The 23,337-nt window shown below is 41.9% G+C and overlaps 1 protein-coding gene across 4 annotated transcripts in view; it reads left to right on the top strand.

The window, feature by feature from the left end:
• The window catches only part of OSBPL10 (oxysterol binding protein like 10), a 321,010-nt gene that overhangs the window by 211,925 nt on the left and 85,748 nt on the right, over nucleotides 1–23,337 (top strand). For all 4 annotated transcript variants that reach the window (XM_034956018.2, XM_003826138.5, XM_034956017.3 and 1 more), the window contains one exon: nucleotides 22,065–22,275. In XM_034956018.2, coding sequence (XP_034811909.1) covers nucleotides 22,065–22,275 — 211 coding nt within the window. The remainder of the gene's footprint in view (nucleotides 1–22,064; nucleotides 22,276–23,337) is intronic.

Raw genomic sequence — 23,337 nt, 5'->3', positions numbered from 1 at the left:
GAAAAAATAGGCATTTTAAAATTTAAAATTTAAAAATAGGCATTTTAAAATAGGCATTTTAAAATTCAGTTTAAACCTGAACATTAGCCTCTCGGGACAGAAATGGGAAAATGCTCCCTGCACCTTTTCTCTTTATCTGTATCAGTAGTCCCTTGCCTGACATCCCTGAGACTACAAGTTTTGGTTTTTTATTGATTGCTTTATCTTTGACCACAAGTTTCTTTGAGAATCTAATGAAAGTCAAGGACTCTTTCCTTAGGAGGAAAATGCTTCTAGGTACAGACAGAACCTTGTCATCAAATATATTTTGTGGATATTCCCAAACCCCTTGAAAAGCCCATTGAGATGGCATTGCAGGGTTCATAGATTTCAGAACCTTCTTTCTTAGGGGATCCATGAATTATTTTCACCATTTAAAAATACCTACAATCAAGCAGTTATCTGTTTCTTTGCTCTTGGCTGGAATTAAGTGAGCATTTGCTGGGAAATCTGGTTTTCTTATGTAGACAAATAACTGAAAGCAAGAAGTGGGTGAGGTGGGGTTCCTTAGTGGTGAAAAGGTTGGGAACTGACAGCCTATATGGCGTCTCCATCTTCATCTGCCTCTCCTTTTCCCAAATCCTGTAGTCTGCACAGCTACAGTCTGACTAACTCATATATTTTTATAATGAGTTATAATATAAAAATATATTTTTAATAAAATATATTTTTATTCTGTTCTTTTTTTTTTTTTTTTTTTGAGATGGAGTTTTGCTCTTGTTGCCCAGGCTGGAGTGCAGTGGCATGATCTTGGCTCACTGCAACCTCTGCCTCCCGGGTTCAAACAATTCTACTGATTCAGCATCCAGAGTAGCTGGGATTACAGGTGTGCACCACCACACCTGGCTAATTTTTTGTGTTTTTTAGTAGAGACGGGGTTTCTCCATGTTGGTCAGGCTGGTCTCAAACACTCAACCTCAGGTGATCTGCCCACCTCGGCCTCCCAAAGTGCTGGCATTACAGGCTTGAGCCACCGTGCCCAGCCGTCTGTTCTTTGATTATTTCATGCTTGCATGTTTTGTCTCCTCTGTTCATTCTTAAGACCATTTGGGTACCACTTCTTAAGGGCCCCTTTCTTACTTTCCATGGGGCTTGGCACTCAGTAGTTCAGCTGGCTTATTTTTCCGCGGCTGCCGTCTTCTCAGGAAAGTGCAGTGTCTGCCAAAGGTGTCCATTCTTTTGTCAGCAGGGGGCAGCAATGGAATGGGCAAAAATGGTCATTGTTCTTCAGATTAACTTTTCAGAGCTCTAAGACCCTTTAAGGGGTGATACCTACCCAATGTGAATGCTGAGGAAATTGTTTGTGAAATAAATGGAGCTTGATTAAAATCTAGCATATATTTCAATTTGAAGCAATATTATTGTTTCAACTAGAGGAATTGCCTTGTTTAGAGGTGTATGTAGGTTTGGGTTCCTGATGCGTTGGGGTGGCATAGAGGGTGAAGTATACAGTCAGAAGCCTAGGAAGGGAGCCAGTGAGCATTTCCTCAGGCTGCCGGTTACCTTTTATTGCTACTAAATTTACATGAAAATAGGCCAATTTATCCCTGGAGTGAAATATGTATTTATGTTGTAGTGTGGAAAGAATTACAACATGTGTTTATTTTACATTTGGGAAATCTGAAAAAATATCTGCAAGAGTACTAATATTACACATTTTCTAAAAGCTTTGTTTAAAGGTGGTGAATTAATAGTACACAGATAAGTCTAAAGGGAGACAACTTCTAATTATTTTCTGAACTGGAGGAGAAAATGCATTTTCCTTCTATAAATGGTCAGATTAGCCAAAAATTGGGCAGCCCTGAGATAGGAGTTTGGTAGGACTGGTTTTGCAAGGTATGGGTCGCAAAAACCTCCGCTGATAAAAAGAGATGCCTACCAAAACCAAGGTGGCCATGAACGTGACCTCTCGTGGTCCTCAGTACTGGTCATATGCTAATTATCATGCATTAACATGCTAAGAGACACTCCCACCAGCGCCATGACAGTTTACAAATACCATGGCAATGTGTGGAAACTACCCTATATGGCCTAAAAGGAGGAGGAACCCTCAGTTCTGGGAATTCCCCGCCCCTTTCCCGGAAAACTCATGAACAATCTGCCTCTTTTTTAGTGCACGATCAAGAAATAACCATAAAAATAGCCAACCAGTAGTCCTCAGGGCTGCTCTATCGAGTATCCTTTACTCCTTTACTTTCTTAATAAACTTGCTTTTACTTTACTCTGTAGGCTGGCTTTTGAATTCCTTTCTACATGAAGCCAACGACCCATGTGACCTCCCAGGCTGAACCCAAATTTTGAGGTTCGCCTTGTGACAGCCCCGACTACTGACACAATTGTGATAACTGAAGCAGAGCATTTTCACCTGGAAGAAACAAATCTCAAGTCTGAGGCTAGACCCAGAGCCTGAAGGGTGCATTCAGTGGTTCATTAAACACTTAATTAGGGTCACCTTGCACTAGCCAAGTGCTATGGGAGTGGGGACATGGGCCTGCTCCCCAGACCTCAAGGCCTTACAGAAGAGAAGGGCAAGTGCTCATGGGAGGGCTCTGAGAGACTTGGACACGGGGACTTCTAAGTGGGAGATAAGGAAGGCTTCATGAAGAAGAACTGAGGAAGGGCATTGGAAGCCTGGTAGGACTTTGACCATGAGAGATGGGGAGGAAAAGCTTTCTAGGCAGATGTAACCTGACAGGAATTCAAGAGGTGTCATGTTGCCCAAGTAGGTAGTGTATTTATGAGGAGGCAGGGACAAGATACAAAGCCACTGTTTGTGAGAATTACACACAATTATATTTTTTAGATCCTGTACTTTCCAAGTGGTTATTGCAGGGACCACAGTTGAGTTTTTTTCTCACTGGCTTAGTGATGGTCGTGGGAGAAGAACTTATTCCCATGAACAAAGGGAACTGTTTTAATCACAACTGCATGAGCAAAACACAAGAGGGCTCTTGAAAGAGAGAATTGGCTAATATTGTAGCAAAATCCAGAGCTCCTCAGTGGTAATTTTAATTTCCACAAAGTTAATGAAACTATAGCCCTCCAGACCTGATATGAAAAAGTAGTATAACATAGCTAATTGGGTTGTTTTCTAGACTTAGGAATCACCAGGGAAAGGCTAAGCTTAGAGAGGACTGTGGATTGAGCCCTCATCTCTTTTTAATCTCCTCTATAACCTGGCAGATTCTATTGGCTTTTCATTATGAGATTGTACTGCAAATGAAAGAAAGAGGAGGTGGGGTGTTCTGGGCTTGGTTACAGCTGGGTGTTTATCACAGGCATTTATAAGAAGTTAGTACACTTTCAGGCCCTCTGACAGGAAGCTTTGTAACCTGGCATTCATGTCATGCCAGCATTAAGTTTAGAGAAATGATCCATTATTTGATTAATTGTCTTGGATAAAAGCCTTAACTGATGTTCCCGTTGACCTACAAATCTTGTGAAGTGAGTTTTAAAAGTATTTGTAAATAGTATGTATCCTTATAGCTCATGAATGTCAGAATTCTACACTGGGGCCAGCACAGTGGCTCATACCTGTAATCCCAGCAATTTGAGGGGCTGAAGGAGGAAGATTGCTTGAGGTTAGGAGTTCAAGACCAGCCTGGGCAACATAATGAGACCCCCATCTCTACCAAAATAAAAATTATCTGGGTGTCATGGTGTGAGCCTATACTCCCAGCTACTTGGGAAGCTGAGCTCAGAGGATCATCTGAGTCCTGGAGGTTGAGTCTGCAATGAGCAATGATTGTGCCACTGCACTTTAGCCTGGGTGGTGATGAAGTGAGACCATGTCTCAAAAAACAAACAAACAGACAAACAAAAAACTATATTGGGCCAAACATCACAGAGCAGTGGGCAGAGGGAAGACCCTATGTTGAAGTGGGGGATCTGTGTCCACATGGTGTGTCACATGGCCACTATTTTCCACATCTCCAGTGTCAGCTGAGTGGGCTCAGGCAGGCATGTGACCCAGAGCCAATGACGTAAACTCACTTTCTCTCATCTGAATTAGGAGAAGAAACCAGAGGATTGGGTAGATTTGGCTCCAGCGGCTCTGCTGGGCTTTGTTGCAAGTGGAGGAAATTGAGTTGAGCAAGAAGAGAGAGAAAGGTGTGAAAACCAGAGATCATAGAGACCAGGGGATAGAGAGAAATAAGAGATGGCCGTATCTCTGAAGGAAAGAAAGAGTAGCTCTTTCAAGTAGTTTCTGGGCACTCTTTCCTGTATCCATGCAACAAATCCCCTTCTCCTTGCATGAGTGTGGGTGGTTTCACTTCTTTGCTACTAAACTTTCTCTGTGACCATGATCAACTAAACCCTGGGAGGTATACAAGGAAAATATGAAACCTTGTCCCCTGACTACTGAACTTCTCAGTCTTGATAGAGCAAGAAAAAAAACCCAAACCTGGTCCTACTTATCCCCAGAAATGGTATTGTACCTCCTTTTTCACTTGCTGATTTTAAAGTCCCACTGGCTGTCACTTAGATTGGGTGTATACATTATTTTTGTTCAAATGGATCCATCTCATAGTGGCATTGAGACCAATCTTCTTACCTGTCCGAAGGGAGGAGAACAGCCCCTTCCCAGCTCTCAAAGAGATGCCTGGGTGCTCTCCTTTGTATATTCATTCATTCATTCACTCACTCACTCATTCTTTCAGCTGATATTTTTTTGCCCACAGTTTGCCGCATCTTGTCCTAGGTTTGGGGAAACAACAGTGAACAGAAGAGACAAAGTGGCACCGAGAGCCTGGTAAGGGCAAGAGAAATTAACAAATTAGTAACATAACACATCAGTAGAGGCTGGGCGCAGTGACTCGCGGCTGTAATCCTAGCACTTTGGGAGGCTGAGGTGGGCAGATCACTTGCTCAGGGGTTCTAGACCAGCCTGGATAACGTGGTGAAATCATGTCTCTACAAAAAAAAACAAAAACAAAACAAAACACAAAAATTAATTGGGCATGGTGGCACATGCCTGTAATCCCAGCTACTTGGTAGACTGAGGTGGGAGGACTATCTGAGGCCAGGAGGCAGAGGTTGCAGTGAGCCATGATCTCGCCACTGCACTCCAGCCTGGGTGACAGAGCAAGACCCTGTCTCCAGAAAAAAAAGAAAAAAAGTAGTTAGTTAATTACAACCATGATGTGTTTTATGGATGATGGAGATCATGGCCTTTTGGGAGGATGATGGAAGGCTATCTGGTGAAAACAACCTGTAAGCCAGGGTCGAAGAAGGAATAAAAATTGACTAGGAGAAAAACATGTCATGGACTTCACTGGAAGTTGAGCCTGGAACTCATTCAGATAATGCCTTCTTTATCCCACGATCATATAGATTAAGTTAGAGGCTCTAAGAAATTTGGGATTGTGTGTCCAGAGATATATAATGTGCAGTTAAAATGCTCCACCCTTGCTGGGAGATTGGTACTGGAGAGAAATAATGGTTAAGCCTGAAGCTTCAAGGTCCCAGGGTAAAAAGAGACAAGATCTTTTATTCCTTGGGTGAAAGTAGTAACAACAAACTAGGGGCAATGAAAAGGAGTTCTCAAATTTGCTAGAGAACTGTGCTGGCATCTTAAAACTTCTAGAAGCTTTGGAACTCGATCCTTCTTCCTTCGTTCCTCTTTCTTTCTTCTTCCCTTCTCTTCTTCCCCTGTTTTGCCTCCCTTTAATCGCCCTTCCTTTCACTTGCCCTGTCTTCCCATTTCTTCTCTCCCATCCCCTCTCCTCCATTCATCCACCCAACAAACATACATCAGGCATCTCCTTTGAATAAGACCTTATGGGCCCTGCCCAGAAAGAGTTTGGCAGTGAATTAATTGACTGATTCCACCAGCAGGCTGGGCCGTGGAGAGAGATACATGTGGAACTATATTCGTTATAGTGAGTTCATTCTGTGTGTTTATATGAACAGTGATCATGGACTATATACTCTTACATGTACTCTTTTTAAAAGTGCATGCTCAGAGCAGTGAGGAAGTGTGGAGAAGGAGTAGAAAGCAGTTCTAAATGCAGGTGTCTGCAAAGGGCGGTTAGCTCTTTTGCAAAGCACTGTGTATTATATATCATTATTCTGTGTCATATTTGTGTGCCTTGAGGATTACATTGTAAGCAGTTCGTGTGCAGGAATTGTGTTCTCTCTTCTGTAAAATGGTGACTGCAGTGTCATTTACCCAGTGGGGATACAATAAATGTTAATTAATGGTGGCTTATTCCTTAACATAATTTTCCCTTTCAGATTAATGAAGCAGATTCCTGATAAATGCACTTGTCTCTCCAGAGTTTCATTTGCTAAAGCTCAAATGATGTAAAGGATTTGCCTGGAGGTGTGAAATTTTTGCCCAGTTTTTTTTCTTTTTTCAAGGGCCCTTTGGAGATGCATTTCTTTCCTGAAAATAATTGGCACTAGTGAAATTAATTCTAGGTGGAAAAGAGAAGTATGTAGTCATGTTCTTGCCTGCTACTTTGGGTGGCTATTTGATCTAAAAACAGCAATTAAGTTTTAAAAGGGAATGGCAGGTGTTTACTGGGTAGAGCTAAGGCCCAGTTTGTATATGCTATCAAGCTCAAGTTAGAATATTAGTTGGTATGTTTTCTTCAGGAATTCTTAGAGACATCCTATTCTCCTTGCAAAATAAAAGAATTTCCATAAAATCCAGATTAAATATCTGGACACTTAGAGGTTCTTTGAGATAGGCTGAGCATGTGTGTGGAGTATGAGTGAACAAAGGTGAAGCAGTCTGAAGAAAATGGTTTAATTTCATGCTTGTTGACCCTTAGTTTGTAAGGTTACGTTCTGCAAGAGAAAAAAACTGATCTACTATCCAGTATTTGCTGAGAAATGACAGTAGATTAATCAGAAGACTTCTGAAGTGAGTCAGTAAAGCAGCATTTTAGGTTTTGTTTCTTTTTGTTTTATATGATGTGTTTTAAATGATTTCTGATTAGAGAACTGACAGAAATGTAAACACTTGAATAAAACTTTCAAACCATTTGCAGAACAATTCCTTACCCTTTCTTATTACGTCTTTGCTTATAAATTGTGTTTTCTTTTCTGTGAATTTTACCCTAGAGGAGTTTGCTGTGTGTGTTCTCATTCCGTTCCGGATGAATTGGCGGGTGGATAGGCCAGCTTGCTCCCAAGCGTCTTCTTTCTTCTAGGTGGAAGGCCATGCTAGGTGAGCATCAGAGTGTGTATGTGAGCCTTTGTGCTGTGATCTGTAGGAACAGAATGGTTCTGCATGCTTCCTGGTCATGAGGTGAGGAGCACAGAAATGTGGATCCTTCAGTCCTGACATCTCCCATCTGCAAATTATGATTTGGGCAAATGGTTTACTCTTTCAGCCCCAGGATTGTGTAAAATGAGAATAATGGTAATCAGGAGCTGGGTGCAGTGGCTCATGTCTGTAATACCAGTACTTTGGGAGGCTGAGGCAGGAGCGTCCCTTGAGCTCAGGAGTTTGACACCAGCCTGGGCAACTTGGTGAAACCCCATCTCTACAAAAAAAAAAAAAAAAATGCTGGGTATGGTGTTGTGCATAGGCCTGTAGTCCCAACTACTCAGGAGGCTGAGGTGGCAGCCTGGGAGAGTGAGGCTGCAGTGAGCTGTGATCATGCCACTGTACTCCAGCCTGGGTGATAGAGCAAGACCCTGTCTCGAAACAAAACAAAAAAAACAGTAACCAGCCTTGCTTGTGGCCAAGACAGAGCTGGGAGGATTAGAGACTGTGACTGTGAAAGCACCGTTATAAAGTGCAGCCCAGCGCTTCTCAGCCCCTGCCACCCATCTTGTGAAATGGCCCTGTTTCTATCATTCGTGTAGTGGCTGTTACTGACATGGCTTTGATAACGGAAGTATTTTGAAAAGAGTGAGAAGAGAAAGATAAATGTGGGGGAAGCAGCAAAGGACTACTCTGTGCTTTTTTCCTTGAGCTAAATGCTGGGCTAAAACCAGACCTTGAGCTTTAGATAAGCTTGTTGAAGGTGGGAAGAAGCTTCTGGTGGGTTCTGGGGACTAGGCAGTTGGACCTCAAGGTTGAGGTAGACCTGTTTTCTCTGGCACTATGAGGGAAGTGTTTCCCCTTGTTCTCCGTGTCCCTGGGATCTTTTAGGAGAGAACTTTGACTTCTCCTATTGCTTTCTGGGTCCACCTGGTTCTTCCAATAGCACTGCCCTCCCTTTGCTTAGGACTTTGCTTTCCCTTTCATTGCTGAGTACCATCACACCCCCATGTGCTGGTGCCCATGGCCAGACATTTACAAGGCTTCTCCATCCTTATGAAGGAAAATACTCTCTGACTCCCTTTAGGGTTTTTTTTTTTTTTTTTTTTTTTTTGAGACAGAGTCTTGCTCTGTTGCCCAGGCTGGAGTGCGGTGGCACAATCTTGGCTCACTGCAACCTCCACCTCCTGGGTTCAAGTGATTGTCCTGCCTCAGTCTCTGGATTAGCTGGTGTCAATTGTGTGCCACCATGCCCAGCTAATTTTTGTATTTTTAGTAGAGATGGGATTTCACTATGTTGGTCAGGCTGGTCTCAAACTCCTGACCTCAAGTGATCCGCCCACCTCGGCCTCCCAAAGTGCTGGGATTACAGGCGTGAGCCACCATACCAGGCCTCTTTAGTCTTATTTCCTTAAATTTTCTTTACTGGATATGGAAACTTTTTTTTTTTTTTTTTTTGAAATGGAGTCTCACTCTGTTGCCCAGGTTGGAGTGCAATGGTGTGGTCTTGGCTCACTGCAACCTCCACCTCCCAGGTTCAAGCAATTCTCCTGCCTCAGCTTCCCAAGTAGCTGGGATTACGGGTGTGTGCCACCACATCCGGCTAATTTTTGTATTTTTAGTAGAGATTGGGTTTCACTATGTTGGCCTGGCTGGCCTTGAACTCCTGACCTCGTGATCTGCCTACCTTGGCCTCCCAAAGTGCTGGGATTACAGGTGTGAGCCACCGCACCTGGCGGAAACTTCTTAACTTTTCTTTACCCTGCATTATGCAGGGACATGAACAATGAATTAAAACAATAAAATACTGGTTTGGATTTTTTTTGCCTCTGAAATTATTTAAGAAAGAAAGATGTTGGAGAGTGATAGGGCAGAGGACAGCTCACACACGACTGAGAATACAAATTGTTACAATTTTTTTTAGTTGTGAGCTGGCAGTATTTATATATAAAAAAAAAACTTAAACTCAGCAGTTCCACTTCTAGAAGTTTATTTTCACAAAATCTTTTTAAAGTTATGCTAAGATTTAGATACAGAGAGTTTGTTGAATCGTAATCCATCATAGAGAAAAAAGTTAAACATCATCGTAATGTTCGGCCGTAGGGAATTGGGCAATAAGTTGTGGCATATTTATGTGATGAAATGTTCTGCAGTATTTTAAACAGTATTGTAGAAATTTATTGACATGGTATGTTGAATTAAAAAGGTTGTAAACATGATTATGGCCTGTAGCCATTTTCATAAAAAGTTGAAAAAGGGCATACAGTCAGCCCTCCGTATCTGTGGGTTCTGCATCCCTGGATTCAACCAACTGAGGATTGAAAATATTCAGGAAAAAATATGGATGATTGCATCTATATTGAACATGTACAGACTTTTCCTTGTCACTTTCCCATGAAGAATAAAGTATAACAACTATTTACATGGAATTTACATTGTATTAGGTGTCATAAGCAATTTAGAGATGATCTAAAGTATATGGGAGGATATGCAGACATTATTATCTTTTTATGTAGGGAGCTTGAGCATACATGGATTTTGGTATCCAGGCGGGGTCCTGGAACCAGTCCCCCATGGGTACTGAGGGATGACTATATGATTGACCCTTGAACAGCGCAGGTTTGAACTGTGCAGGCCCACTGGTATGTGGATTTTGTCAATACAAATTAAACTGGGTGTGACTGCCTCTCCTTTCACCTCCTCCAACTCTTCTGTCTCTGCCACCCTGAGACAGCAAGACCAACCCCTCCTATTCTCCTCCTCCTCAGCCTACTCAATGTGAAGAAAAGGACGAAGACCTTCATGGTGATTCACTTCCACTTAATGAATAGTAAATATATTTTCTCTTCCTTGCGATTTTTAAAATATCTCTTGGCCGGGCATGGTGGCTCACGCCTGTAATCCCAGCACTTTGCGAGGTCAAGGTGGGCAGAGCACTTGAGGTCAGGAGTTCGAGACCAGCCTGGCCAACATGGCAAAACCCTGTCTCTACTAAAAATACAAAAAAATTAGCCAGGTGTGGTGGTGTACGCCTGTAATTCCAGCTACTCAGGAGGCTGAGGCACGAGAATTACTTGAACCCAGGAGGCAGAGGTTGCAGTAAGCCGAGATCATGCCACTGCACTCCAGCCTGGGTGACAGAGTGAGACTCTTTCTCGGAAAAAAAAAAAAGTAAATAAAAAACAAAATAACATCTCTTTTCTCTTGCTTTGTTGTATGAATACAGTGCTAATATGTGCTAATCGACTGCTAATGTTATCGGTAAGCCTTCCAGTCAACAGTGGTGTATTAGTAGATAAGTTTTTAGGGAGTCAAAAGTTATATGGGGATCTTCTGCCCTCAAGTTGTTTAAGGGTTGGCCATATATATACATAAAAATTCTGTAAGTACATTTGCCAGGATTTTAAAACTTCTCTCTGGTATTGGATATATTATGAGTATTTTTCTTTCTATTTGATTTCTTTTTCTATGATGAGTATTCTTTTGTATTAAAAGGAGATTTTTAATTAAAACAAAACATAGAGTAGCCTGCTGCAGAATGGAGCTCCCTTAGAAGCCCCAGTTTCAGATGTTGTGCAAGGGAGGCCAACCTTGTGTCCAGAGAGGTAAGTGCTACTCGATCTGCATTCAGGATCCCGTTCAGGTCTGTGTCTGTGTGTGTGGGAGGCAGAGAGTATAGATAAATTATAGCAAATGAGGCACTTACTCACTGATCCTTTGCCTTCTACTCGGAATCCTTCTGTTGGACAGTGGCATTTTCTTTGAAAACAATTTAAGAGATTATTCCTTTTGTATCTTGCACCCCTTGTTACCAACATGTTTACATGTTATTCAGTTCTGACAAATGGAATTTCTAAATTAACAATTTTTAACCATTGTGTAGAAATCATAGGGGAGGAAAAATATTTTTTTCTTTACTCTTCATAGTTCTGTCAACTAAACAATGATGAGGTTCATAATTTGGAAAGGAGAGCTTTATTTCTCACAAACGGCCGCAGCCTGTAGGGTGGCCATTTTGACAGGCTGGGAAGCATAGTCTCTGGCCAGAAGCCAGAAACAGGCACTTCAAGGGTGGGAAGAATAAGACAGGATTTATACTGAACAAGGTGGCCAAATATACATATTCAAGAAGCTATAGGAGGAATCATGAATATTTATGAAAGGAGAAATATGTACACATGCAATTGAGCTTCATGCTGCTCCATGAGATCCATGTTCAAAAAAATGCAGCATTAACATGATCCAGGGGTGGAGTTTTCAGCCCTCTGACATCAAAAGATGAAGCAGAGGACATGAAGACCCTCACTGCACATCCTCCATAGACTGGCCAGAACCACTCTCGTGGTCAGTGGTCTCTTATCAGGAATACCTGTCAGTTGCTTTGTTGAAACTACAAAAGGATGGGGGAGTGTCAGTGGGCTTGATTGAAATGGGGGTGGAGTTGTTTGAAAGGGCTGGTTTCTGTTTAGCCCTTAGGGAAGAAAGCCTAAGAGCAGTTAGAGAGGGAGTTGGACCTCCCATCCTGTCATGGCTGGGAACTCTGTTTTCAGGGTTTCTCTGAGGTCCCCTTGGCTAACAGTGGTATCTGTTTACTCGGTTGGGGGTTCTAGAATTTTATTTTTATTTCTCAGTTCTTAGTTGGGATGGACCTCTGTAACAAAAGACAGATTAACGACAGAAAAACTGAAATTTAATACATGTACATGTACATGTCATGTATACATGAGAGGTACTCAGAGAAATGAGTAACTCTCAAAGAGGTTACAGGCTTCAGGCATAAATATCATCTTCCTCTGAGATTAAGAAGGGTGAGGGGAAGGCAGATTTTGGGGAGGTATCCAGGAAAAGTACTGTAAACATTAGTAAGTTTTGATAGGCAGATTTTTAAGTTTGTGCCTTCTCCATTGATGAGGCTCTATAGTTTAGTCATCCTTATTATCTTCCTGGTTCAGAGAATGGAGACTTGCTTTATAAATGTAAATTTCCCTTACAAAAGGATAACTTCTTTGTTTTCAGAGCTGTTCTGGTGTCTGTAGTTTCTCAAAATAATCCTTATGCCAAAGAGGCATATTTTAGGGAGGCATATTCTGGTCTTCTATAATTATATTTTGGGGTGGTATATTTTTGGTCTTCTACAGCATATTCTGTTACACAATTCTGAAAATCTTTCTTCCACTTCACTATTTCCTTTAGCAAAAATTACATGAGAAAAACTGATAGAGATTGCTTTGAAGGAACTTTTGTTCTAAAGCCAAGACCTACTTTGTTTGGAGGTAAAAGCTCTTATACATGCAATCATTAAAATGAGATCTATGTTTATTGGTGTGGAAAGATGTCTGTGATGTGTTTGTTAGTTTACTAGTACTGCATTAACAAAGTACCATAGACAAAGTGTGTTAAACAACAGAAATTCATTGTCTCACAGTTGTGGAGGCTGGAAGTCCAAAATCAAGTCATTGGTAGAGTTGGTGCTTTCTGAGCACCATGAGAGAAGGATGTGTTGGCTTGTAGATGATGATCTTCTCCCCATGTCTTCACTGCTGGTCTTAAACTCCTGGCCTCAAGTGATCTTTCTGCCTCAGCCTCCCAAAGTGCTGGAATTTACAGGTATGAGCCACTATTCCTGGCCCAAATTTCCCCTTTTTATATGAACACCAGTCATACTGGATTAGGGACCACCCTCAAGATCTTATTTATCTTGATTCCCTTTATAGAGAACCAATCTCCAAATAGGGTTCTATTCTAAGATACTGGGAATTAGGACTTCAGCATATGAATTTGGTGAAGGATACATTTCAATCATAACAGTATATTTTCCCCCTATTTTATTTAATTTTCACGGAAAAACCCTCATGTTTATTTGGTTAAACAAAAATAAGCTGCATAGGAACAATTTTAAAGTCCAAAGAGACACCAACTTTGTTTTAAGGCTGTAGCAGCTGTTACAGCATCTCCTTGCTACCTCCTCCAGCCTTCTCTGTGGACCACAGTGATACATCCAGAAGCCTGTTAGCTAACGCAGGAGTTTCTGAACACTTTTCCATTGGTTCTTCACCTGCTCATTGCCTGTCATGCCTGCGGCCTGCAATAGTAACATTTAAGATTTAAAATGTGAAAGCCAAGAGGAGGTTTCCCCCTATTTTAAAAGACATCGTTGTTATGAAAAATTTCAAATGTAAATACACTAGAGAAGATCATGTTGAATTTCCATGTCCCCATCAACAGCTTTAGCTACCCCCAAAGCCAATATTGTTTCATCCTTGCCCTTTTACCCCCATTGGGTTATTTTGAAGTATGTCCCAAGTGTTAGAGATGATACATTCTAAAGTGATCAAAGGTTATACAATTATATATAAGGGGTGATGTTTTTAAGATAAAATAATATACCTCTGTGTGTGTACATATAAATTAAAAGAGTCAGAATAATACCAGAATGTTAACAGCACTTATCTCCAGGAAGTGGGATGACAGGTAACTTTACTTCCTTCTTTATAACTGTTTTTACTGTCTGATTCTGTTGGGATGGTTGTTGATGGAATGAGCCAGCCTTTTGTAATCGGAAAGCAAAACCAAAAAAGCTGGTTTCCAGATGGTGAGAATGGGTGGGCTGAGGGACAGTGGAAAGGAAGAAACCTTCTCGTTGTTTTCTGAGGCAGGAGATAGTTTTTTGCTTCTAGAATATGTGAAAGAAATACGAGGAAGTCCACCGGAGCATGTGTCAGAGTGTAAAGGGTGCTGAAGTGGAGCCGGAGGACTAATGGTGAGTTATGCCTTGCCAGGAAAGTGAAGCTGTGACTTTGGCACAGTCATTCAGCTTCTCTGAACTCAGGTTTCCTGCCTGCCAAGAGGCAGACTTGACAGACCCGTAAGATAAGTTGTGTTATGATCTCACATTTCTTGAAGATCTCAGTAACGGTTTCTTCCTAAGGAGTCTGTAAAGATAAAATTTGCATTTTATGTTTGTGCAGTGTGGTGTTACTATTGGGAGTGGTAAGGCAATGATTGTAGAAAAGCCAAAGGTGAAGAAATGACAGAAAGGAATCAGTTTCTTGGAACTGCAGAAGGCTTATCTCCCCCCATCTTCAGAAAGTGTCTTTTAAGTGTGTAGGTGCAATTCAGAATTTTGCATTTACCTTTTGCCCTCAACAGCATGGGCTGGTTTAGAGACAACACTGGAGATTTCTTGATACCAACTCAAACCATGGAAGGACCAGAAAAAGCTTTGGATGTTCTAGGTCTTTGGGTTATCCTTTCAACCACTCTTTTGTTCCATCCCTCTTATCTCACGTGATAAAGTGTCAAATTGTTGAACTTTAAAATGCCATTAGCCTTTCCTGCCTTCCAGGGGCAAGGGTGGACAGAAAAACCTGGGATCATGGCTTAAGTCACTTAGTGACGGTCAGCCTCAATAATGACACCATGAAGTCCAAAGCAAAGTAAGTATGAATCCAGAAAGCAGGTAAATATCTAGAAATAATGAATGCATCTCTTCTGCCAATTTCCTGAAAGGGAGAATAGGTTCTATTACCAAAAAGATTAGTACAACTTCCAACCGGCCAGTTAGATCTGCTTATGAAGCAGTCTTCAACTTGGAAGTGGAAATAGGGTGTCTACACTTACACACTTTTGAAAGGAAAGCAGACTATTACACCGTTAGGCATAAAAAAATGACTTCGGGCCTGAGACTCCCCTCCTACCCAGAGTTGGGGGCAAGGTGCAGCTATGGGCATGAGCAAGGGTAATCCTGCTCCCATCCTGGAAGGCTGGAAACTCCATTCTTTCGACTAGAGGCACCAGTCAGAGGTCTGGGGAAGCTCTTTCTGTCCCCTTTGGTAACACTAACAGGGACCAGTAGAGGCTCCAGAGGCAGGAGATGAAGCAAGCAAATCAAAATAGTACCACAATGGCTCTGAAGTTAGATTGTCATTGGAACCACAGCCAATACAAGCAGGCCAGGACCTATGTTCTAAACTTAAACATGAGACTTCCAGCCTAAAAAAGAAAAAAAGCAAATGGGACCCAGAGTCCCCTAACATAATAACCAAAATATCTAGGGTAGAATTGAAAATCATCAGTCATATCAAGAACCAGGACAATCACAACATGAGTGAGAAAAGATCTCATCTGACACCGAAACTGAGAGTGAATAAAAATATTAGTTTCACTGGAAAACAGCCATGCCCATTTGTTTATTCATTGCCTCTGGCTGCTTTCAAGCTACAGTGACAGAGTTGAGTAGTTGCCACAGAGAACATACGGTCTGCAAAACCTAAAGTGCTTACCATGTGGCCCTTTACAGAAGTCTGCAGACTCCTGCAGTAAGCTCATTGACGACCTAGTGGTCACTGTTTTTGAGATCCTGCCACCTGTTTACCTTTTTTTTGTTTGTTTGTTTCCTTTGGTTTATAGTATACAGGGTGATATTTCTTATATTGGTTTCTCCCTTCTCTTTCTATGTCTTTTCCTTTCTTCTTTTTCTTTGTAACATTGTCATCTGTTTAGCCAGCACCCTCTCTCCACTGGAGCTGGATCCCTCTTCCTTCTGCTCATCTTGTCCGTTATTGCCACCGTCACTCTCTTAGCCCTACTGAGAGAAATGTGTTTTTGGAAGTTCTGTACACTAGATGGGGGTTTTCTTTCTCCACTCACTCAAACAGGCTTAACAGATACTTGGCAGTCACGAACTGTTTGGGACTGGCGTACACAGGATTGTGTTTGTGGGTATGAGGAGCAGTGTCCCCAGGGGCTCAGGACCTTGCCTAAAGGGAACGCTTGGAGGGCTATCATTTTAGGTGTATGTTGTGCCAGGAGGTGTAGAACAAGAGACATAGGCTGGGAGTTATAGGGCGAAGGTAGAATGTCAGGTAGAAAAAGTCGGCAGCTCATTGAGAGAAGACAAAATTGTTCAGGTGTGAGACCAGGACTGACTGTGCCCCAACACTCAGATGTTTGGAGGAGGGGGTTGTGGATTGGAAAGCCAGCTCTCCACATATCAACTTATAATTTGTTAATAAAACAAGGCTGACTTTATTGTTTGCCACTGTGAGGAAGAACACCACCTCCACAGGGCACTGGCTCTGTCTCCAAGCGGGGAAGGCAAGGTCAGAATTTATCAAGAACTGGAAGTTTGGTATACAATGTGGAGACTTGATTAGGATTAAGATTAAGAATCAAGATTTAACAGTTCAGGATTAGTGAAAACAACAAGGCAAGGATTTTGAGGCAAGGCATTCAAAGACTTTTAGAGGGCAGAGTGTTGATGGTTTTTATTAAAGCGTTGATGAACATTTGGGGAAGTTCCTGTAATGAATCATCAAACCATTTCTGGGATGGAGTCCCCTGGAAAATTAAAGTAATGCTCCTGAGAGTAGTGGAATAGGATAATAAAGCAGCCATGTTAAGGCAGACAGTAAGCTGTTTGTGTGTGTGTGTGGTTTTGGTTTAAAGATCCATAAAGTGGCCAGGCATGGTGGGTAACACTTGTAATCCCAGCACTTTGTGAGGCTGCGGCAGGCAGATCACCTGAGGTCAGGAGTTCGAGACCAGCCTGACCAGCATGGAGAAACCCTGTCTCTACTAAACATACAAAATTAGCCGGGCGTGGTGGTGCATACCTGTAATCCCAGCTACTCGGGAGGCTGAGTCAGGAGAATCACTTAAACCCAGGAGGCGAGGCGGAAGTTGCGGTGAGCTGAGGTCAAGCTATTGCACTCCAGCCTGGTCAATAAAGATTGAAACTCTGTCTAAAAAAAAAAAAAAAATCCTTGAAGCACAGCTTTAAAGCTTAGGTGAGGACATTGGCCAAGTGAAAAAGTGCCTACGTTAACCAAGGACTGATCCCCTGACTCAGAGGGGAACTTAGCAGGGACTCAGGAATTCCACCAGACTGAAGAGAAATGCCAAACCAAGGCCATCTTGTATGTGGCATCAAATTGTATGGTCTCCTTCCAAGCCAGACAGATTGAGTTATTGAAGGCACTGGGGCACCGGTTGAGGCTCTGCCAACAAGACAAGCAGCTTTGGTTTCTTTAGGATTAGGAATGTTTGTTTAGGAGCTGCTTCATGCTGAGCTTTTGGAGAGTAATGGAGGAGTGACTGAAGTTGTCAAATTTGTTGACACCTCACCCATCAGGATTGGACTTTGCAGGTGCCTCTGAAACCTGCACAGGGTTTACAGCTCAGAAAAATCCGAAGCAGTCAAGACAAATGAGGCCCTTATCTTCTTTCTGTCTCCCGCAGCCCTTGCTTTACCCAGATTTAAACTTGTTGAGCTAGATATCATTGGGTTTTGATCTTTGCATCTTTGTTTCAGCTTTTTTGACTTGTTTTTTTCTTTTTCTGCAGCCAGTGATGCTGTTAACATTAACTCCTATGATTTGATTTTGTAATGCATGTGTTATTGTTTGTAGTGTAAGAAACAGGCCATAGAATTTTTATTCCCTCTCTGAAAAGTTTTTTATCTGTGAAGTTCAACTTGACCTACGTTTCATCTCTTTTACAACCTCAGAGTTGATATTTTCAGGTGTTTGTATCTCTGAAATTTAATTTGGGGCTCTGTTTTTGTGCCCGTGTTACAACATCACGATGCCTTGATCATGGAAGCTAAATTCCAGAAAGAAATGAAATTTGTGCTTTTTGTTTGTTTGTTTTTAAACAATCATGGATGATTAATGTTGGTGTGCCTTGGAGGAAGTATTTGGGATTATAATTTGAAACTTCGCAATTAAAGTAAATGGTTCAACATTTTCTTAAAGGCTGGGAGATCTAGGTGAGTCTGTTTGTTGATGGTTGGGCTTTGCTCCTTTGTTGATAAGCTGGTAGGCACCGTGAAGGGGAGAAGGAACCCTCTTTAAGAATTTGCTGTTGATATTTTTGGTGCATTCAGCCTTTCGGTACCACATTTATCATCTCACATGTGCCCTTAATTAAAATGAGAGAGAGATGGACATAGCTAAAACTTGTTCTTCGGAAGTCTGATGAAGAGTCTTCATCAGTGCCTCCCAGTCTTAGCAAGTGTTAGAGCAGTAATAACTGTGATGCACAGCTCCAAGGCTAGAAATCCTACATTTCTTTCAGGGTTCAATCAACTTCTTTTGGATTCTGATGAAGCTAATGTAAAGTGAAGATTGGCATTGATTGTGTCATTAAAGACTAGAGTTCTGTTTCACATCTCATGGAAAATGAGAAGAAAACAAATCTTTAGGAGGTGTCTACTGTGTGCCAATCACTGTAAAGCTTGTATTATTTTTAGCATTCAGTTTCTCAAGAAAGAAGTCAAAAGCCATGAGATGCCTGGTTACTGATGTGTCTCTAGCAAAGGGTTACTCAAGGGGCAACGTTAGCATTTTAAACGGCAGCGTTCTTTGTTGTACAGGACTGTGCCCCAATTCAAGAGACATTTAGCACTCCTGGGCCCTATGCTTTCAGTGCCATAGTTCTTCCCCAGTCATCGTAACTGCCAAACCCACCCACTGCCTTTAAAGGCTACCTACCGTTGCTATTGGCAGTAGGCTCTCAGTAAATACTGATGAATGCTTTTTATTTTTATTTTATTTTGTTTGTTTGTTTATTTATTTATTTATTTTGAGACAGGGTCTCACTCTGTCGCCCAGACTGGAGTGTAGCGGTGTGGTCACAGCTCACTGCAACCCCCACCCCCTGGGCTCAAGAGATCCTCCCATCTCAGCCTCCTGAGTAGCTAGGACCACAGGTGCACCACCATGCCTGGCTAACTTTGTTTTTTTTGTTGTTGTTGTTTGTTTGTTTTTGTTATTTTTTTGGTAGGGATGTGGTTTTGTTATGTTGGCCAGGCTGGTCTCAAACTCCTGGCCTCAAGCGATCTGCCCTCCTTGGCCTCCCAAAGTGCTGGGATTACAGGCGTGAACCACCACGCCTGGCCTGAATGCTTTTTTAGAGAGCTAGTATGTGGATTTCATCTCTGAGCACGTGCATCTGTTGTAATAGAGAAGAATATTCTCTAAGCCAGTTTTGTGTTTTTATTATCTAAGATTTTCATAATGTCTTCTGTTTATGAAATAATAATTATCCTATACTGTATAATTGGAATATAGTTCTTTTTGTTGATTAGAAATGAATATATACCATATAGTTTATGGCTTGATTTTATTCACCTTTTCTCTTAAGGTGAATAAAATCTTAAGATTATGGCATCATTCATAATAATAAAAACATAATGCATCATGTTTCATCATGATTTCTTCTTTCTTTTCAGTGCATTTTTCTAAGACAGGATTTTATGGTAGGAATTTACAGAAATGCTGACTACAAATAGCTCGAAATCCATTTCTCCCTGTTAGCATTTATACATACAAATGTCAGAGAATACATAGACGTTTTATCTTGTTTGAAGTTAAATTTAACTAGTTGGCAGTACTTCTTGGCAAACTGATAATGGAGGTATTATCTGTTACTAAATCTTCAGCCATATTATGTTCATCAAGTATTCTGTAGAGTGTCATAAATGGATTCTCTTGCACTTCTGTGAGAGGAGGGAGACTTGGATTCATTCATTCAATAGGTAGGTACTTACAGTACTTGGGATACATCAGCAGACAACACAGATAATGATTCCTGCTTGCACACTAGCATAAATGAATATAATAAGGAAATTACAAGTTAGTTTGGAAGGAGGTAAATGCTGTGGAGAATAATGAGGTTGGTAAGGAAGATAGGTGTGCCTGGGATTGGGCTGGAGGTGAAATTTTTATTTTTTATTTTTTGGAGACTGAGTCTTGCTCTGTCGCCCAGGCTGGAGTGCAGTGGTGCGATCTCAGCTTACTGCAACTTTTGCCTCCTGGGTTAAAGCGATTCTCCTACCTCAGCCTCCTGAGTAGCTGGGATTACAGGTGCCCGCCATCACACCTGGCTTATTTTTGTGTTTTTTAGTAGAGACGGGGTTTCACCACATTGGCGAGGCTGGTTTCAAACTCCTGACCTCAAGTGATCCACCTGCCTTAGCCTCTCAAAGTGTTGGGATTACAGGTGTGAGCCACCGTGCCCGGCCTGGAGGTGCAATTTTAAATGAAGTGGTTTGGGAAGATTTCTCAAGAAGGTGACTTTTATTATTTTATTTTATGTATTTATTTTTGAGATGGCGTCTCACTCTGTCACCCAGGCTGGAGCACAGTGGTGCCATCTCAGCTCACTGCAACCTCTGCCTCCTGGATTCAAGCGATTCTCCTCCCTCAGCCTCCTGAGTAGCTGGGACTACAGGCGCCCACCACCACAGCTGGCTAGGTTTTGTATTTTTAGTAGAGATGGGGTTTCACCATGTTGGCCAGGCTGGTCTCGAGCTCCTGACCTCAGGTGTTTCACCGGCCTCCCTAAGTGCTGGGATTACAGGCATGAGCCACTGCACGCAGCTAAAAAGGTGACTTTTAAACAAAGACCTGAAGAAGAAATGAGTACTTATTGAGCTCTCCTTATTTCTAGGCACTGTTTTAGGAGCCAGAATGGCTAGGTAGATCCTCTGTAATCTGCCAAAAAACAATTTGCATGGCCAGATTATGGATGTGTACACTAAGATGAGAACGCTCAAACCACATCTGTGGAACATGTCTATTAAAAATAATCTTTTTAAAAACATCATTTTGAAGTAATCGCCGATAGCAGGTATTTGTTTCAAAAGGAAAGAGAAAAAAGGCTGAGCAAAAAAGAAACGAGCTTTGTGTCCAAGTCCAGCAGTCCTTACAGAATTATTGCTTCTTCCCACTGGTGACATCATGGTGACAAGGATCCTCCAGGGATGACGGTGACAAAGTAGGAGATGTTGCTTCAAATAAAAACAGATTTTGTGGAGAAGATTAAAAAACAGCGGACCAGAGAACAGGAATTTACTCCGGCTTCTGATGTCAATGGGCTTTGTGACCTTGGGCGGGTTGCTTGAGCTCCTCCACTTCTTAGACTCGCTAATTATTTGTTAGACATGGTGCCGAAGCACTTTATGTACATCATCCTGTTTAATGGGATGTTATAAAACATGAGGAGGATGAACTTCACAAGATAACCATTAAAGTCCTTTTCTAGATCTTGTGTTCTTTTCTTTTTGATTTGTTAGTTCAAAGACATCATTAGACTACTGTTTGTCTTTGTTGTTATGATAAGCTTATGAATTGAAGCCAGGCCACAAGATATGATTATTTGTCATAGCTTAAGCCATGGAGTAGGGCTGGGTCTAGAATTTCTGGTTTTTCTCTTCCTGACATCTCTCCTGGTGTTAAGAAGGTCATGTCCTGTTTAGCATTTTTTTTTTTTTTTTTTTTTTTGCAAGTGAGCGAAGGGGGCTCAGCACTGGTTTCTTTGTAATCTCCTTTGTACAAACACCAGCCCCAGATTTCCCTTCCACTTCGTGAACTCTGAACAGGACTAGCAAAGAGTTAAGGTTTGGAGCTGGAGGAAAAGCAAGGAGGGAAAGCCACAGTGTGCCTGCTGTCTCAGATAACCCTCCGTAGAAGAAGGACTCTAAAGGTGGTTGCAAGGACTGCTTTCAATGTATTTATTATTGACTTACCTCCAGAAGATCTGTAAAATGATATACCCAGATCGCCCTAATGGCCCCTTTTAGCTTGAAAGTTCACAAATTCTCTTTTGATTAGAGTGCCTTTGGATAAATTTGCCTTGACAGATTTCACCCAGGATTGAGTATTTATCAAAAGACGAATGTGCACCGAACCCGCTGAGTTGACCCTCACCTAGTTTTACCCACTTCTGTGGTTTATCTGCCGCCTCCCCAGCCTGGCGAAAAAACTTCCGCCCCTCACCTCCTTACTGTCTTCTTGTTTTGTAGATGATGAACCAGGTGGAAGGGCAGCAGAAGAACCTTGTGCACGCCATTGAGTCCCTGCCAGGGTCCGGCCCCCTCACTGCCTTGGACCAGGACCTGCTGCTCCTGAAAGCTACCTCTGCTGCCACCCTCAGCTGCCTTGGGGAGTGCCTCAACTTGTTACAGCAGAGTGTGCACCAGGCGGGCCAGCCCAGCCAGAAGCCAGGAGCCTCGGGTAAGACCCCCGGGGGCTCGTCCATGTTTGGGATGAGTACACATACTATGTGTGTGTGTCCCACTGTCTTCCTCCTTTAATTCCATCCATTTCTCTACGATCCATCCATCTATCCTTATATCCAAGTATTTCTACTGCCCTTCGTCTCTACTGTTTGGGATATATTTTTATGTTACAAGTTACGAATGTAACATTTTATGAAAAATGTAATTCTGCATTAATCTCTCCTGCCCTTCCTCTACTGTTTGGGATATATTTTTATTTTAGAAGTTAAAAATGTAACATTTTATGAAAAATGTAACTAACATATTTACATAAATACTATGGAACACCTTTCAGACTTGCTGGCATCACATTATAAGTCTCATTCCACTTACGACGTTTGCACTCAGCATTCTGTGTTTTTTTTTTTTTTGATTTGAAGATTCATTTAATTCCATTCAGTGGGTACCTTAAAATGACAAAATGGACACGGAACCTTTCAAATGTAAATAAAAGCAGAGAACATAGTAAAGAAACCCTATGCGTCCATTAGTGAGCTTTGGCAATTTTCAACATTTTGCCAATTCTCCCACTTTTTTTTTTGAGTCAAAGTCTCATTCTGTTGCCCAGGCTGGAGTGCAGTGGCACAATCTCGGCTCACTACAGCCTCTGCCTCCTGGGTTCAAGAGATTCTCCCGCCTCAGCCTCCCAAATAGCGCCCTCCACCACGCCCAAATTTTATGTTTTCAGTAGAGACGGGGTTTCACCATGTTAGTCAGGCTGGTCCAGAACTCCTGACCTCAGGTGATCCACCTGTCTCAGCCTCCCAGAATGCTGGGATTACAGGTGTGAGCCACTGTGCCTGGCCCCACTTCTTATTTTTATTTTTGGCTTGAACATTTTAAGGCAAAAGCTCCCCATTCTATCTTTTCTTTTTTTTTATTATTATTATGCTTTAAGTTTGAGGGTACATGTGCACAACGTGCAGGTTTGTTACATATGTATACATGTGCCATGTTGGTGTGCTGCACCCATGAACTGGTCATTTAGCATTAGGTATATCTCCTAATGCTATCCCTC

This window comes from Pan paniscus, chromosome 2 (assembly GCF_029289425.2).
Source record: "Pan paniscus chromosome 2, NHGRI_mPanPan1-v2.0_pri, whole genome shotgun sequence".
In the NCBI taxonomy this organism is placed as follows: domain Eukaryota; kingdom Metazoa; phylum Chordata; class Mammalia; order Primates; family Hominidae; genus Pan; species Pan paniscus.
This window is presented reverse-complemented; position numbering and strand designations above follow the sequence as displayed.